Raw genomic sequence first — 17903 nt, 5'->3', positions numbered from 1 at the left:
TATTACACTATCATCTAGTTTATAACCTATACCACCCAAACACCTTAGCGTGATTAACTCTGGGAGCATAATGACACCAATAAAACAACAGGCATCAGAACTATTTAATTCATGATGAAACCGTTTATAAAACACACCAAATCAACCATCTCACCATTGTTTAGGTGTTATAACTGTGTATTAGCAGAAAGGCATAAAAGCTTTCATTGTTTTGAAGGTCTCGTTCCCATAGAAACAGTCATCTTCTTTCTACAACACAACGGGTCACTCTGAGCTTCACATGCATGCTGAACACGTTGGGCTCTTCTGTCACAGAGGAAATTGGTATTTATAGTCCCACCCACTTTAGTTTGGGACCGCCCACAGGAAGTAGGAGCTAACCTTTAGCAACATGGTGGACCATGTTTGGGCTTTAATTGGAGACAAAACACCCACGTTGCCTTTTTTACCCAAGAAAATGTTTTTATACAATTCTGAGTTTCGTTAACGGAGGCAGCGTGAGAGAGGTGTGGCTGTTAGCCAATCAGAGGTGAGAGATTTGAATCATATTAGTGTTAATGAGAACGGCTAAAAGTTCTTTTTCATGTGACATCAAGGTTTGACAAAAAATCTGGTGCAAGAGTGATGGAGGAGTTAAACACCTACCCTTTAACCGGAGGGTTGCAGGTTCGAGTCCCTCACACAGTTGTTGTGTCCTTGGACGAGACATGTCATCCGCCTTACCTGCTGGTGATGGTCGGAGGGAACAGTGGCGCCATTGTTCGGCAGGCTCGCCTCCATCAGTGCGCTCCAGGTCAGCTGTGGCTATGATGTGTGAGTGAATGGATGAACGTTTGACTGTGTAAAGCGTTTTGGAGACCTCTAAAAAAGCTTTATTCAAGTGCAGGTCCTTATTTACCAAAACAAACTGAACTCAAATGGTTTTCATGGTTTGTATTTTCATCCCAAATGAATCTGTTGGGGGGGGGGGGGGGGGGGGGGGGTTAAAGTGCTCATCAGTCTCAAAAACATGGGGTGTTTCTCAATGCCAAGGAGCCTTGCCTTGATATCTTGGCCCCACCCCGGTTGCCTAGGAGATGTGTCATCAGGAACCACCAAGACGTGTTCCAGTGTTCATGTTCTACCGAGGCGTGTGTTCTCCGTTTGTTAGCCGTTTAGCTAGCTGAGCGAGGATACATGGGAGGTGTCTTGTAGCCTAGCCTTGGTCAAAAATTACCCACAACACACCACGGTATTTTCAAAAGGACGGCGGGTCAGAAGCCGGCAGCTACTTCGGGGTAAATTTCAAGTTTAAAAGTCAGCAAATTTAAAATGTTTTTTTTAGATCCAAAGAAGTTATCTATGGTTGGCTAGTTGCTTAGTAGTTGCAGCTTCGGTGGCTAGCGGGTAGTAACTCACTTATATTTTTAATTTAATATTATTATAATAATTTAATAAACATATACACCATTTAAAAAGTAAAAGTCTCGTTTTATATTGAAACTAACACGTATAAAATATAACGTTATCTCACGTGTCACGTGATGTTGCGTGACCGCCGTGAAAGCGTGATGCAAGTCTGTTCCATTTAACCGTTTTCTTTGACCAAGGAAGGACAGCGTCCTCGTAAGCAAGGCGCCTGGCCTCGCAAGACATCGCCTTGCAAGGCTCGGCGCCTTGACGTTGAGAAACACCCAAGTTCTTCATGTTCCTAAACAAAGATGTGAAACTAGCAGGCACCACAGCGCCCCCTAAAGGCCACCTCCTCTGACTGGCTACCTCTACGGTGCTGAAAATCGGACCAGTCCTAGAAAGGATCAGGCCCTAAAGACCAACATGAAGTTGTTTAAAAACCACAACTAAACATTTATCTTTTCAACTTTGTAAATAAAAATAGTGACAACTGGTTCTGATTTACCTGTTTCAGGTGCAAGGTGTAATCTCACAAAGACCGATGGGACCTTAATTCCTTTACTTGTCCTTAAAATCAAGAGGATTTTCCTGACCTGGACACATTCACTTTAACTGGATTTAAATCTTATGTCCAACATTCAGTCTGATGCGAGGAAAGAAGGAGGAGTCGCTGCTGCTCAACACTTAAAGTGCTTTATTTCCTCAGAAGGAGAAACAACCTGCGAGTGATCTAGTGGTCATAGTGAAAGAAGCATCTTCACATTTTCTAAACTAGCCAACCTTTGGCCTTTCACACTCTCTCTCTCTTACACACACACACACACACACACAGGCGTGCGCGCACACACACCAACATGAGTTAGCAACAGACACATGCAACATAAAAGATCTTCACACAAAACCTTTCAGGTTCATCTTAAGAGCTCGTTAGGTACCTCCCTTAAAAATGTACAATATTAAAAGATCTTTTAGTAAATTCATTTTTTTCTTTCTATTTCCTGCTTCAATATATTAGGATATACTTTAAGTAATCAACAGTACAGAGTAATCTCATCGAGCGATTATGTTTAAATGATTTCATTTATAATTAGGCATATTGTGGTCAAAGTTACTGGAGATTATAATCATCAATAAATTCACAGAGTAAAGAAAACAAAAGCAAGTAGTTTCAGATTAAAGCAATAAACACAAATCAGCTGGCCTGTTAAAGCAAACACGTTGATCATCAGAAACAAAGCAGAGCATCAAAGAAACTCGGACAGTGAAGCCCAGATCATCTTCATCATGCTGATGATGAAGAGGTTTGGCTGTTTTTCACAGTATGGAAATAAAAGTGAAACCTGCTAGAGGAGGAGGTCGGATTGTGATAAGCGAGAACTCACGTTTGTCCTGAAACATCAACAATCAAAGCTTTCATAAAAATCAGAAACGCATCACATGAAGCCTAAAAAATTCTGCTGTTTGGCACTTTAAGGTACCGGCGACGGCACTGGAGCCCCCCAAACGTCTGAGACGTGTTTGTTGTTTTCTGGTTGCTGAACGGGCTTTTAGGTTGATCCAGTATCTCACCGGGTTCGAGACGGGTTTGAGACAAAATGCTGCTGGGAATTTTATCATTTTCTTAAATTTCACATTTGCTACATTGTTGTCCAAACTGATAATAGTTTCAAAAACATGTACACAGATTTTCTTCTTGCATTTTAATCACAAATCGTCAAATATATTTGCATCTTCTTCTGATTTTGTTTGTAAGTTAGTCTCCATCTCCTCCCAAAGTTGTCTCAATTCTCAAACTTACTGGAAAAGATGGTTCTGACACGCAGGAGGACTTTCCAATGATTATTCCAGTTTGTAAAACGTATTAAAATTTTCAGTGAGCCAAGAGCAAGACCCTGAGGTCCCTCATAACAAATGCTATGAGACCTTTTGGAAACTCCCATCATCAACGCTGTCATGATCTGTGACGCCCTCTAGGGGGCTCTCCCCCGGAAAGCTCAGTCTCCACTGTTACTAGACAAACATACGTTGACCTTCTTGACCTCCCTTTTCTCATTCTAGAGCTCAGAATAATTAGAACTAAATAACAATAAGCCCGTATTTTGGAATTCCACTTTGGATGCCAACAAAACTGTTGTTTATGAGGAGTAAACGACCAATAAGGGCAAGTTTTACAAGTTTAAAGATAAACAAATCTGAATCCCTGGGTTCCATCACGGCTCAACAAAAAGGTTGAAGAAAATAAAAGGCAGAAGTAAAGAAAAAGAATCACGGTAAAAGCTACCGGCCGATGAGAACATCTCTGATTCGACCCCCATGCCCCAGGATCCTCTTAGCAGGACCGGACTGGACCTGCTCTGCAGCAGTTAGTTTAGGACGCTAACTGGCTTAAGTTCATGTGTTTCTACCTGACATGTCTTCACTACTCCTTGGTAAAGTACCACTTATTAGGTCTAATGTAAAAACAAACCAAAACAATAATAATAAAAAAGGAGGAAGTCGGGGTCGGGTGCAGTGTGTGACGGGTGGTAGTCGAGGGCGGGGCCCTTGGCGGTCTGATCCTCAGCTACAGAAGCTGGCTCTTGGCACATGGATTGTCACCTCTCTGGTGGGGAAGGAGCTTGAGTTGGTGTGTGAAGTTGCGAGGTTCCAACTAGTTATAGTCGGACTCACCTCAACGCATGGCTCTGGCTCTGGAACCCGTTTCCATTGAGAGGGGTTGGACTTTCTACCATTCTGGAGTTGCTTCCACTGAAAGGCGCCGAGCAGGGGTGGGCATACTAGTTGCCCCCCATCTTGGTGCCTGTATGTTGGGGTTTACCCCAGTGAATGAGAGGATACCCTCCCTCCGCCTACATGTGGGGGGATGGGTTCTGACTGTGGTCTGTGCTTTTGCACCAAACTACAGTTCAGACTACCCACCCTTTTTGGAGACCTTGGAGGGGGTGCTGGAAAGCGCTCCTTCCGGTGACTCCCTCGTTCTGCTGGGGGACTTTAACGCTCACGTGGGCAACGACAGTGAGACCTGGAGAGGTGTGGTTCGGAGGAACAGCCCCCTGATCTGAATTTGAGTGGTGTTTTGTTATTGGACTTCTGTGCCAGTCATGGATTGTCCATAATGAACACCATGTTCAGACATAAAGGTGTCCATATGTGCTCTTGGCTCCAGGATACCTTAGGCCACAGCTCGATGATCGACTTTGTTGTAGTTTCATCTGACCTGCGGCCGCATGTCTTGGACACTCGGGTGAAGAGAGGGGCGGAGCTGTTAACTGACCACTACCTGGTGGTGAGCTGGCTCAGATGGTGGAGGAGGATGCCGGTCAGACCAGGCGGGCCCTGGTCAGAGCTTGGTCCGCATTGCCGGCAGTTAGTCGGGCTTGTTCCCAGTGAGAGTTGGACTCTGGCAAGGCTGCCTTTTGTCACGATTCTGTTCAAAACCTTTATGGACAGGATTTCTAGGTGCAGCCAAGGTGTGGAGGGCATCCGTTTTGGTGGCCTGAGGATCAGGTCTCTGCTTTTTGCAGATGATGTGGTCCTGTTGGCTTCATCAGAACGTGATCTTCAGCTTTCGCTGGAGCGGTTCGCAGCCGAGTGTGAAGCAGCTGGGATGAGAATCAGCTCCTCTAAATCTCCTAAAACGCCTTGGGATTCACCCGAAGGAGCTGGCCCAAGTGGCTGGGGAGAGGGAAGTCTGGGCCTCTCGCCTTTGGCTGCTGCCCCCGCGACCCGACTCCGGATAAGCGGATGAAAATGGATGGATGGAAGGAAATGTGGGGAACAAAGTCGATATGGCCATACTTTTTCTGGTAGTTTTTTGAAAGCAGCTAGTTTTAGAAGAATCCTATAAGGTAGGTAGATCAGATCATTTTCTCTGAAACTCATGCTACTTTTAAATGCTCAAGATGAGTTGAGATACTCTTGTATGTTTGAGGCTCTTATTGTGGTAGCCTAAAGAAAGCCGCTTGTATTCAAAGTGTCTTGTGTTTTAATATTTTACTCAGCGAAAAAACAACCAGAACCCCCGGTTACAAAAAAAAGTGTTCTGGTCCTTGAGTCATCTAGAAATCTGGTCCTCGAGTCATCTAGAAATAACATAATTTAAATTATTTGGCAAACTAATATTCCTGATTTTTCCAAGCATTTTGAGATTTTTTAATCTTGTTTTTTTCCTCCTTATTTTATTTATATTTTATTTTTACAGTATTCCTAATGTTCTCTTGTAGACTGGAGACAAATCCCAAACACCTGAAACCAGAACATAAAATGATCCGAGCGTCTGGGACACTGTTTTCTTCTTACAAACAACCAATAATCAAAGCTGTTCATCACTTTGTTCCTGTAGTTTCTTAACAGTGCTTGCATATCGAGAGGTGGACAACATGTCCAACTTTTTAACATTTATTCATTGATTTTGCTTAAAATATTTTAAAAGACCAAAAAAATAAATAAATTAAAAAAAAATCCATCAGTAATAAACTATGCTAAGCTAACTAGCTAACAAAGCTTATGTTAGCATGACAGGCTAACAATCCAAGGAAAAACTTAAGTGAGGTATTCTGTTATACAAACATTTCAGACCTTTGTATCATTGGGAAAAGCCTAACCCTTCACTAACACGACACAAACATACCAGAAACTCTCAAACTACATTTTAGCTTCAGCTCTGGCTAATGTGACCAGTTATGTTTTTACATATCTCGAGGACACAAATCCTACTTGTTTTGATGTATTAAAAAAATAAATAACTTCATTGCATTTTTAACAGTAATTAAAAGTTTTTGATGTCGCAGATTCAAGTCCTGTTTGGTTAAAATAATATTAACGGAACAAGCTAATGCTAACTAGCTAAGAATTAGCATCTGGAGAATTTCGCTCTCACTCTGAGCTGAGCATTCGTACCATTCAGAGAAAGCAAATTGAAAATTAAGTTGATTTTTAAACACAAAAAAAAAGAGAAATACTATTTTACAAAAATATATAAAAAGGGAGTAATTTTCAGATTAGCGAGATAACATAAACCAGTTTCGACTGTATTTATTCTGTTTATTATTATATTAACAGGGGATTGTGGGTTCATTTTACTGAATAAACGGACACATTTTATTTATATGTGATGCTATCTTTAGGCTGCTTATAGCAGCATCTATAAGAGATCAGATTTTGTATATTTGGGGAAATTCTTGCATTTGCTCCGCCCCTACCATTTGTTAAAGAGCAGTATACTTAACTTCCTTTAATCCTTCACAGTAAGAGTCTCAAACACACACATGTACCTCAAATATCTGAAAAATGTAATACAGTTTTATTCATATTGTTTTATAAATCTCAGAACAGGATTTAATAAACTATTAGGAAAATATTAAACCAAATAAATGAGGTCAGCTTTAAGAGCACAGAGTTTGGATTTCTCTTGTTTGTCTAGAAATAAACTATTTTCAACTTTATTCACATTTAATATTTCCGATTTCTTTCCTGTATATTTTAACTTTACCCCAAACTAAATGCTTGTTTTTGATATTTCAAGGACGTGGCACTAATGCTCGCTGGTTGATTTAGGACCGTTTTGATTGAAGTTTCTTTTTTGTGTTTATAAAAGAACGTTTGAGAATTCCAGATATGGTCAGAATCTTGTTTAGTTTGGCCAAAAATCATTTGACTTGTTTTTTATAGTTGAGCCTGATAAATGCGCGTGTGTGTTAAAACACACCCTAAAGCCTAAGGTCCGACCCACCAGCACCCCCCCAGGCCGGCTGTCGCCCTCGCGCCGGCGGGGTAGGAACGGTGCTGGTGTGTATTGGTGACTGTACCGCCCCGGGACCGGACCTCGAACTTCAAGGTCGTTTTTTAAAATGGCCCCTGCCCTAAGCCCATCAGAACCGCTGAAGTAAAAGTGAAACCTGCTCTCCCTGGGGGCTGCAGGACACAGACGAGGTTTTCTGGTTTTAATAATCCTAAACCCTTTGTTCCGTATTGCCCAGCCCTGGTTTTGCTTCCGCCTGTAATCTCGTACAGGGGGTGGATTTGACCTGCTGCTAGCGTGTGTGTTGACAGGTTATTTTATTTTTGCAGTGTGCAAACTGCACTGAGGTTTAGCCGTTAACGCTCTGCTACAAAAGGAAACGTCCACTTAATGAAAAAGGAGAAAGTCTTTATACCTGATAGATCCTGGGTAAGCCTGAAGAGTGTCAGCGCGGCGGCGGCTCTCGCTGTGGGAGGAGTCACTCGGCGGAAGGGCGGAGCCGCTGGCTTCACTTGCATAAAAACATTTTCTGTCCACTGAGAATCTGATTCACAGTTCTGTAGAAAACAGTAACAGTGGGTCCGTGTGCTACCTCCCAAATCTCCGCTCGTCTGGACTCGGCTCCGAACATCATTTATAAGTAAAAAAAACAAACAAGTATCTTAGTAGTTTAAATACATTTGTCAAATATGTGTAGATTTCTTCTTGTTCTGCTTTATAAAAACTGGTTTGTCCGGGACTCTCTCGCCGACGTAATTTTTGGCGTTTCTGAGAACCTAAATGGCGCCGCTGTCCTTTGGTTGCCAGTGAGTCTGACCTGTGCCCTCCTTCTGGAAGGTGAACCTCTGGATTGTAATCCTAATCCAGCTCCACGGTCCGGCTACTACATCCATCACGTCTGACAGGGCTCCGTGTCCTTTTTGCTCAACACGAACCCAGCCATCAGCGATGTGTTGCTTCTTCTGCACTCACGTTAAAATCTCAGTTTCACCTTTGTCTAATAATTCAGATTGACCCTAGAGACTGGATAAGTCTGGGCTTAAAGTAATAAAAACATGATTACGTCTGTTTATGGCTTTAATATGAACTAACAGTATTAATATTATATTGAAATTATATTTTCTGATCATTGTTGAGAAATATAAAACGTTAATAAATGATCAAACCTAAGTTCAAACTGCGAGTAAGCAGGTTAGCGCAGTAAGCAACGCGTAGCCGCTAACTATATAGCGACTTTCAACTAGCCAAAGGTGATTTTTGTCCAAATTATTTGTTAGCAAGAAGTTAAATAATAAAGGAACCAGTGTGATATGTGAATCGGCCTAACCCTAACCCAGAGCTGTAGGAATAAATATCACATTTAAGTACTGGTTGTCTGAACGACTGGTTCAACCACTAACCAGGCCTAACCAACCTACAGAACTGAACACCAACTGTAGCCCCACCTGATTTAAAGTTGTGGCTCGTGGCTTTTGGTAGGCGAAACGAGAGGTTCTGATCTATCTGAGATTTGAAGTTGGGTGCAGCAGACGCAACACGTCCCCAAAAAGTCCGATCGGGTCGTTCCGAACAAGCTTTCACACATTGTCAGAGCACTAAAGTGTACAGTAAACACAAACCAAACAGACTAGCTGGTTTGCAAGGAAAACAGAAACATCTGAGAAGACTGATGGAGATCTCTGTGTGGGTGGAGCACCCCCAGAGCGCCCCCCGGTGGTGCGGAGAATGCAGCAGCTGTATTGCGTAGTGATGAGAGGTAACTGAGCTGTGTAGCTTATCTGAGACTGGACGCCGTCCAGTTTTCCTACGATGAGTTTGTTCAGCCAGAGGGTTTGACAATAATCTACCGGATCCTTAAAGGTTTCACTGCCACAAGGATCCAGCGCTAATCTGAGAAGGTTCGATAGTTTACAGCCAGATTAATAAGCCAGTGTGATCAGAGTTCTTCATCGGCGACGAGGTCTTCAAATATTCTGGCTAAAAATAATCCAAATTACATGTCTGGTTTCAAACGAGCGTGTTTGTATTTAGTCCACACCCAACACCACCAAGACGTCCTAAAAATGCAGTAAAATCATTTTAGGTGTTTAATTAAAAACATCTGATGAAAAACGACGTAATTTCAAGTTAAAGTAACGTTCAACAAAAAATGATTCATAGACACACTTTGTTAAAAATACTTTTGGTCCTACTTAGTACTATTATTACTCTGTACTCGCAGTGATGCTGAGATTTGCAGAAGCGCTACTCGATGTTTAGTAGAGATGCGACAGTTCGTCCAAGTCACGGTTCAGCCTGGGAAAAAAGCGTCGCCCTAAACGAAACACTCTTCTCATCGAAGCACAGAAAACAGACCGGATGACCAAAGAAAACCTCATTTAGCATCATGTGAAGGAACAGGCAGCCGAAAGCACACGGCTCCTCGTTGCTGCAGCAGATCACCTGGAAACGTTGTATACACCGCACTAGGGATGTCCCGATACAACGTTTTCACTTCCGATACGATTCCGACATTGCAGCCTTCAGTACTGACCGATACCGATATCAATCTGATACGATATCAGCACGCATCACACATACTTTTACCTATTTCGTAGTGTGGAACTTATGAAAGGTTTGATGAAGTGATATTACTCAATTGGAGAACAAGAGCCAATGACAGTAAGTATGAAAAAAAGACTATTTTTTCTTAACCATTGGTTGCAAATACGTAACCCTTAATGGACTGCTCATATCGGACATTTTTGATGTCGTCCGATATGATCCGATACTCTGTTTTTGGGCTGATATCGAATTACTTCCGATATCGATATCGGAACGGGACATCCCTACTCCGAACCATGACGGGACGAAGGCGTTAACCCTCTACAGTAAGTTAGCGCTAGAGCTTAACGATCTGCCGCTAATCAAGTTTAGGTTTCTAATTCACCCTTCCATCAAAGACCTGCAGTCAACATCTTCAGAGTAAATTTAGGAAACACGACACCGAAACAGGTAAAAACATACAAACGTCTAACCGCGACATCCGAACGACGAGGACTTGGGTTTTCCCGGCGGCGTGCACGAGGGGTGGGTCGTGAAAAACAGCACGAGTTTGAAATGTGATCAAAAGAGACTCCAATCACACTGGACTTTAGCGTCTCGCTCTCCACGGCTCAGTCTTCACCGTGTGGCACTTGGCGAGCACGAGGGTGATAAATATTAACCTGACTGCTCCGGATTGTCTCAAGGCAAAAACAAAGGACTGGAACCGTAAAACTGGCACTGAGTATTTTGGCAGGCTGTCTGTCGTGGTGCTGCATGGTGAACCGGTGAATATAAAGGTAGAAAACTAACGTAAATCAACGGAGGCAAACGAGGACCACTGAACGCTGTGGCGTATGAGGTTGTTGGAGTGTGTGGCGTTTCTTCATTAGCTTAATCTGTTCTGATTGGTTAGTGAAGGTAGATGCGGTTTAAAGCAGAGAAATCTCAGTTCAGACTCCGAGGTGTCTGTTGGCTCCTGTCAGGTACAACAAGATCAGACTGGCCTAGTCCCGCCCACTTCCTGTTGCTGAGGTCAGTCGGGCCCTGTGGTGGACACCGAGGTTTGAGGGCCCTCTCCGTACTGCCCCCCGCCATTACCACTCCCGCCGCCTTCTGGCTCCTCTTGGCTTGGTGAGGCCTCATCGCTCGGGCCTCCTCTGGACGTTACAGAGGTGGTGGTGGTCTCGGGGGAAGCGCTGTGGGCCTCCTGGGGGGCGCAGCCTGGGTGGTTCTTGCGGAAGTGTTGGTTTAAGATGGCCTGGAAGGGGAAGCTCTTCCCGCAGACGTGGCAGTGGAAGGGCTTGTTGCCGGTGTGCTTGCGGATGTGGTACTCCAGCTGGTCTTTGCGTGTGTACTTTTTCCCACAGATGCGGCAAACAAATGGCGTTATTCCCATGTGCAGACGCATGTGGCGGTCCAGGCTGCCTTTCTGATTGAAGGACTTGCAGCAGTAGATGCAGGTGAGCCGGGGATTGTAGCGGAACCAGCGGTCTCCCACCTGCTCCCTCAGGTAGTCCTCATACCCGCCCATATCAAACGCTGCATGCTCCTCCCCCTGGCAGGTAGAATAAACAGTTACAGCAACTTAAAATCAGAAGAAACAGGAACAAACTAGGGAGCTTCTAAGACTTTTTCAAGTATAGTCACAACTGGAATCCCTTTGGTGTCTACAGAGGTGTGTCTTAGGAACAATTACCTCTAAAGAAAAGCATGGAGAGTGAACATAAACGGCCATTCGACAGCAAGATCCAAGGAGGAATCGGGAAATGCGACATAAGTAGACACTAAATTTGGGATTTACTAGTAGTGTTCTAATCCGTTGGTTACGGATCATTTTTGGTCGATTTCCACGAAAAGTTTGTCATCTGCATATTGTGATCAATTCAATTTCATTTATAAAGCATCTTCCACAACCTTATTGGGAGACCAAGGTGCTGAACAGCGTCATTAAAGACTTGATAAGAACAACATTAATTTCACAAGATCAGAAAACAGTAAAAAAAACAACATCAGATCAGAGCGATCATGATTAGAGCTCGTTAACCGGTCACTGTTCATCGTTTGTGAATGTTGTAACGAGCGTGGGGTCTGCGTCAGAATTATGTTGAGAGTTGGTAAAAGTGAAATCCTTCCTTCAGGAGGAAAGGACCACCATAAATCTGGTCTTGTGGTAAGTAGCAGCTACGCTAGGGGGAGGAGATTATGTGGTGACGTCACAAATGCGACGTACCGACGTCTGATTTGTAGTCATGCTAATTACGAACTTTTACAAGCTGATAAATCTCAAAGTACGTGGCTGGCGTGGTCGAAACACCCATCATTACTTTCCATTTAAATTGCAGTACAACACGTGTGTGATCAGGGCGTCGGGGCAGCAGTAACTCAACAGGTTGAGCGGATTGTCCAGTAATCGGAAGGTTGCAGGTTCGATCCCGGCTCCGGACAGAGAATTCTGCTGTTGTGTCCTTGGGCAAGACACTTAACCCACCTTGCCTGCTGGTGGTGGTCGGAGGGATCGGTGGCGCCTCTGTCAGTGCGCCCCAGGGCAGCTGTGGCTACATCGTAGCTCATCCCCACCAGTGTGTGAATGTGTGTGTGAATGGATGAATGATACACTGTAGTGTAAAGTGCTTTGGAGTTCTTCCTCTGAGAGGCGCTATACAAGTGCGGGTCATTTATCAGTAAGGCAAAGCGGGTTAGAAAATAGCGATTTTAGCCCCGCTGACTTGCATTCATTTTTTCGTTCTTCCAGGAACCCGTGAGCCCACCAGGAGGAGAAGAGACTTCCTGTTGTCCATTCCGCATGTGATTTTCTCAGGATCCCATTGGTTCCACCCCCGAATGACACCTCTGAGCCAATAGAATGCTTGCTGGTGTGGTTATTCGGCTGGCTTTAATGAACCAATCACAGGAGAGGAATGGCTGTTAACTAGGAAATGATGGAACTTTGCGTCAGAGAGGTGTCGAGTTTCTCCAGCAGGTAAAAACAGCTCCATGAGTTTGGAAAGTACAGTAATGACACATATTGTTGGAAAGAGGAGAGTCTGGGCTTCGAGTTAAATGGCTTCTGCTGTGGATAAGATCATATTGCATCGTTACTACAGGGCATTTCTCTCCAGCTGTGTAGTTCGTGTGTTTTTGGTTTTTACGGCCGTTTCGCTTCGTGGCTAATGGTTGCTTACTGTTAAAGGAGAAAATGGGAATTCTGTCCTTTAGATGAGCCTCTTCCCATTACGTACGTGTGCAGTTTGCATATATTGGTGAACATTAAGAATGTTTTTGGTACGATTTTGTTACCAGTGGTGCGAGGTTACCCGGTACCCTCGGGTTCGAGGAGTTAAAGACATGAAGAGACGGTGCCTGCTGACTGATTAATGGCTACTCGTTTCGCAGAGTTGGAGCCAAAACCGAGAATGCAAGATCAACACCTGGTGAAGGGAGTTTCTCCCCCTTCCTCCGCACTGTGCAGGCAAACATAAGCATGTCTGCCTTGTGGAACTCCGTCTACAGGAGCGATGTCAAGTTTTTCAAGTCTCACTGCAGAAATAAAGACGCTCGGAGCAGCAAGTCCCTGTGTTTTGTTTTTTTCACTTGAAAAGTTAAAGGGCCTGTACGTACTATTTTACAGCGCCAAGAGCAGCAACAGCAGCCTGACACATTTTACTGGCAAGCAAGTCGTCATAAAACAGAGAAACCAGCAAAGACTAAACACGGTAAAGGCAGAAACGCTTCAAAGTCTGGGACCAATCCACACCAGGTCAGCTAACGCTAAAGCTAGCAGGTGGAGGCCAGAAAAAAAACCACGTTGATGCTGAAAACAAGAATCAATGAAATGTTTAAAAATAAAAGTCTCCACCATCCCGTTTATTCGTAGATGCCGGCAGCGGAATGGGGCTGACCCTCAGCTACCTGAGAATGTAGGGACCTAAAGGCTCATTTACGCCCAGCAACTTCCCAAAAGTGCAGCAGTGTGTTTTCATGGCGTTAATCCTGGCAGTGGAGATGAACGTCGTATTTGACATCAAACAGCGAAATTAGGGATGTGTATTGGTGGAATTCTGGCGATACAATACGTATTACGATACAGGGGAGACGATACAATGTATCACAATATATTGCGATACATTCAGTCAGACGATATTGGCGATTTTTTAGACTAAATTATAGGAAAATTCAATAAACAGTCCAAACTGATACTTAACATGTTTAACCGTAACAGAGGGATTTACATTTCAATGGTAGAAACCAAACCCATTGCACACTGCTGCCAACTAGTGGTCGGCATTTGAATTGCACCACAAGAAAAGAAAATACACAAATGTTTCCATGTAAATTCTTCCAAAAATTTGATACACGACTTGAATATCGATACATTTTTGCAAGAAATAAATCCCGATATATTGCGATATCGATATTTTCGATACACAGCTTTTTAATATTGATATATCACTGGGGAAAATATCACCATATATTGCCATAATCGACATTTTCTTAAATCCCTAAGCAAAATCAAATCTCATTTCCTTCTTTTTGGTTTAATGGCGGATGATGCAAACTCGCGGGATTTTGTGATCTCGCGGGTCAAGCAAGCAGCACTCTCGTGGCTGAGAGTCTGCTGGTGTGCACTAGAGTGCAGCGAACCTTTCCGCTGCCGTTCCGAGCCGCTGAAGCTTCCAGCGCGCTGTAGGGATTCGTTTGGTTTCTGCCCCCACCCTCAGCTATGAATTTGTATTTTCCGGGAGTGACAGGACGCGTGACGCAGCCAAGATGGCGGCGATGGTGGGAACCGCTCACTGGGCTTCATTTCAGCTCTTCAGAAACCTGCGTAAGGCTCCCTGCAGAGTGAAACCCCGTCAGCAGAAAACCGAAGAGATGAGACGTTCTGACGTGAAAAAGTAATAAAAGCGACGGAGGACGACGAAGAGACGGGAAGCGGAGAAGGGGAGGGTGTAGAGGGGGAGCCAATAGTGTGAATGTAGCATTTTTCTTAAAGAGACAGTACCTTTTTTGTATATTGCACATTTAACAACAATAGAGTTCCTAATCTAAACACTGAAAAGGGTCCTGCGGTCCAGCAGAACCTCATTCCAGATCCCGTTTCTGCTGTGAATTCCTGTCGTTTATCCTTTTTACCTGCGAGGTCGGCTGTCGCAGCTCGTCGGCCCGACTTGGAGACTCGCTCTTCGCCCTCTGGCGCTCGGTGAGGACGACCACACTGCCGGTTGGACTGAACCTGTCGGACATAAACACCCACCATCATTCCGATATGGAACGCTGGGCGACGCTCCAGAGTGACAGGAACTCACCTGTCAGCCTCGCTGAAGCTGGAGGACGGCTGCACACTGCGGGCCCCCAGTGCTCCCAGGGGCCCCGTCACCACTGTGCTGCGTCCAGACGTGTCAATCATCACCGTCGCCCCCTCCTCCACCGGGCCCCCCTCCTCCAGCTGCTCTCCGGCACCGATCCAATCCTCCATCCTCTCAGTCTTGATCCTAACTCCATCCACGCCGGTGCCCTCCTCCGCGCTGTCGGTCCGCTCCGGCTCGCTGCTGGTCTCCACGTACCACTGCCCCGCCCGGTTTATGCGTAGGATGGGTTCTTTTCCCGCTCTGCTGCTGGTGGCCCCTGGCCCCTGGAGCCCGCTGTGCTCCACCGTTGGCGGCGGGCTGAGGGGTTCCTCTGCTGGGCTGACAACCTCGCATTGCTCCACCCCTCCCCGTGGCCCGAGAAGCCGTAAACCACCTTGATGGCCCCGTACCACGGCCTCCAGGGTCCTGCTACCCCTGGACCCTCGAACCACCTCTTCGTCCCGGGACCCCTCGTCCAGGTCGGCCAGGCTGATCTTGAGGTGGATCCCCTCGAGGATCTGGGTGCAGCGGTCGATGATGTGCTGCATCTGCAGGAAGCTGGCGGCCGTCAGGTAGCTGATGATGTCAGCGAGCTGCAGGCACAGGCGACCCGTGTAGCAGAAGGACAGGAGCTGTTCAAACACAGACGGGTTCCGGATCACCGTCAGGGACACGGTGCTCATCTGGCTCAGCGACATGTGGTCCCGGAAGTACGGCGAGCTGGCGGCAAGGACCACCTTGTGAGCTCGAAAACTCTGACCCTGAACGTTGACCACGATGTCGCAGAGACGCCCCTGGACGCGGAGCTGGTTGAGGTGGGTCAGGACCGAGTTACTGAAGTCGGGAATGTCCAGCTGAATGCTGCCGGAGCGCTCCATGCTGCAGCCTGCAGGAACACAACCAGATCAAAGCAACATCAGGACCCACGGATGGGGTTTTCTAGAAGCCCCTTTAGTAGTGAGTGATAATGTTTTTGCCTGTGTGTGTTTGGTCGTTAAACATCTCCGGAACCGATTCCAAGGAAACTAACTGGAACGCCAGAGAGAACGTCTAAAGCTGATACCTTCAGGAGTCAACCGCATTAAAGATGGCCGACAGACGACTTGTCTGAGCTGCTGTTGACTTCCTATCATGTAGAACCAGGCTGACCTCTGACCTGAGACTCTAGGCGGTTGTGGGTTCAAATCCCAGCAGAGCAGAGCAGCCTGTTTGGTACCAAAAACCTGAAATGGTGAAGGTGTCAGGTGTGTCCTCAGACAGGTCTAGTGACGTGTGATGGTGCATTGTTCAGGTGTGACCAACGCAAGAGATCAGAGGAGTTTGGTTTGAAGGCCACAGAATAAAATCTGTTTACAGGGATTTTAACTCATTGGGGCAACAGTGGAGTTAAGTCCTCGTCCCGTAATCGGAAGGTTGCAGGTTCGAGCCCCCGCTCAGTCTGTCCCTGTCGTTGTGTCCTTGGGCAAGACACTTAACCCCCCCTTGCCTGTTGGTGGTGGTCGGAGGGACCGGTGGCGCCTGTGCTCGGCAGCCTCGCCTCTGTCAGTGCGCCCCATCGTGGCTCATCACCACCAGGGTGTGAATGGGTGAATGACTGATGTTGTAAAGCGCCTTGGGGGGTTCAGGGACTAGAAGTACAGGTCATTTACCACCTTAACTCGTTGATGTACAAACATGTGAGTGAACCTGAGGAAAATATTTGACCCCAACAGCTCAGAACTCTGGCCCAGATCAGAACCGGTCCACTAGCGGGACACACTAACCAGTCACCCATTCGGTGAAAGGAGCTTCAGGTGTGCTCACCTGTATAAGGGGGCGGGGGCTGATCAGGTTTGGCTTCCGGACGCGTTCGTGACGAGACTTCAGTCCAGTAAAATTCTGTGCATCGCCGTCGGAACCGTGGATGACTCTGTTCGGTTCGGCTTGTCTCGGAACGGCCCGGCGGGCTGCAGCTCCACCCGCCTGCTCCTCCAGGCTGCGGGGCTCCGGCGGCGGTCGCGTCGTGTTCAGGGCCGGGGATCAGCAGCTGAGCTCGGCCTCCTCTCAGTCAGCAGCCGCGCCGCCGACATTCCGCTGGAAGTAAGGCTCGGTTCGGTTCCGGACCGCTGCAGCGGCGTCTCATCTTCCCTTTTCAGCAGAGAAGGGCCGAGTCTGCAGGAAGGAAGGAAAGGAGGAAGAAAACGCGCGTGGTGTGATGGGAAATGTAGTTCGCTTCCCAAACCAGCGCAGATCTGGTGCGAACTAACAGACTACATTTCCCAGCATGCGTCTGTTTGTCACAGGGGTCAAGATAAATGTTTAGCAGAGTACAAGAAATCTGTGTAAAAAATACTTTATTAACGTAAAAATACTGCTTTTACCGTATTTTGTACTTTAGTATACAATTAAAATCTGAAGATGTTTGATTTATTCAGTTAATCTGTGTTATTTAAACATTTCTGGATGTTTTTTAAGAACTTAAATATTTATTAAAATGTTGAAAAGATCAAATACCAAAATTTAAAGGGGCAAGAAAAATATAACTTAGAAATGTTTAAGTTATTGGTATCTCACCCCAACAGAATTTCTGAATCAGGAGTTCTTTCTGATTTTCTCAGCGATCACTCCTAGCCAAGCCCCCACAATGCGGGACAGAAATTGACAAAAGGATCCCTCATCCACTAGGGGCTGGTGTCAGAAGCGAGCAAATCCTCATTGACTCCCATGTTAAAAATACCAATTTCACAGCAGAAATAAACATGTTTACAGCCTGGTACCAAAACATGTTTTTGGTTTAAATGATCTAGTTTACACTCATGACAACTCTGAGGGGGGTGAATGTTTTTCTCACTCTTCTGTTTAAGTGTATTAAAAACCTAAAATTCTGTATAATTAATGAGCATCAGACCCACGTGACC

The 17903-nt window shown here is 45.6% G+C and overlaps 1 protein-coding gene and 1 long non-coding RNA gene across 2 annotated transcripts; one reads left to right on the top strand and one right to left on the bottom strand.

Moving 5' to 3' along the window:
- Positions 1-7: 7 nt before the first annotated feature.
- On the top strand, positions 8-13600 carry LOC139071596 (uncharacterized). The gene is made up of 3 exons (XR_011521440.1): positions 8-793; positions 12411-12638; positions 12959-13600. It is a non-coding gene; the product is annotated as an uncharacterized lncRNA (long non-coding RNA).
- On the bottom strand, positions 2067-17164 carry zbtb37 (zinc finger and BTB domain containing 37). The gene is made up of 4 exons (XM_015971235.3): positions 16810-17164; positions 14965-15892; positions 14792-14891; positions 2067-11213 (listed from the first exon to the last, which is right to left on the bottom strand). The coding sequence occupies exons 2-4, from the start codon at positions 15882-15884 to the stop codon at positions 10692-10694; spliced, it is 1542 nt and encodes a 513-aa protein (XP_015826721.1). The 5' UTR covers positions 15885-15892; positions 16810-17164; the 3' UTR covers positions 2067-10691.
- Between the last annotated feature and the right edge of the window lie 739 nt (positions 17165-17903).

This window comes from Nothobranchius furzeri, chromosome 8 (genome assembly GCF_043380555.1).
Source record: "Nothobranchius furzeri strain GRZ-AD chromosome 8, NfurGRZ-RIMD1, whole genome shotgun sequence".
Taxonomy (NCBI): domain Eukaryota; kingdom Metazoa; phylum Chordata; class Actinopteri; order Cyprinodontiformes; family Nothobranchiidae; genus Nothobranchius; species Nothobranchius furzeri.
Note: the sequence above shows the minus strand (reverse complement) of the source record. Positions and strands in the feature narration are given on the sequence as shown.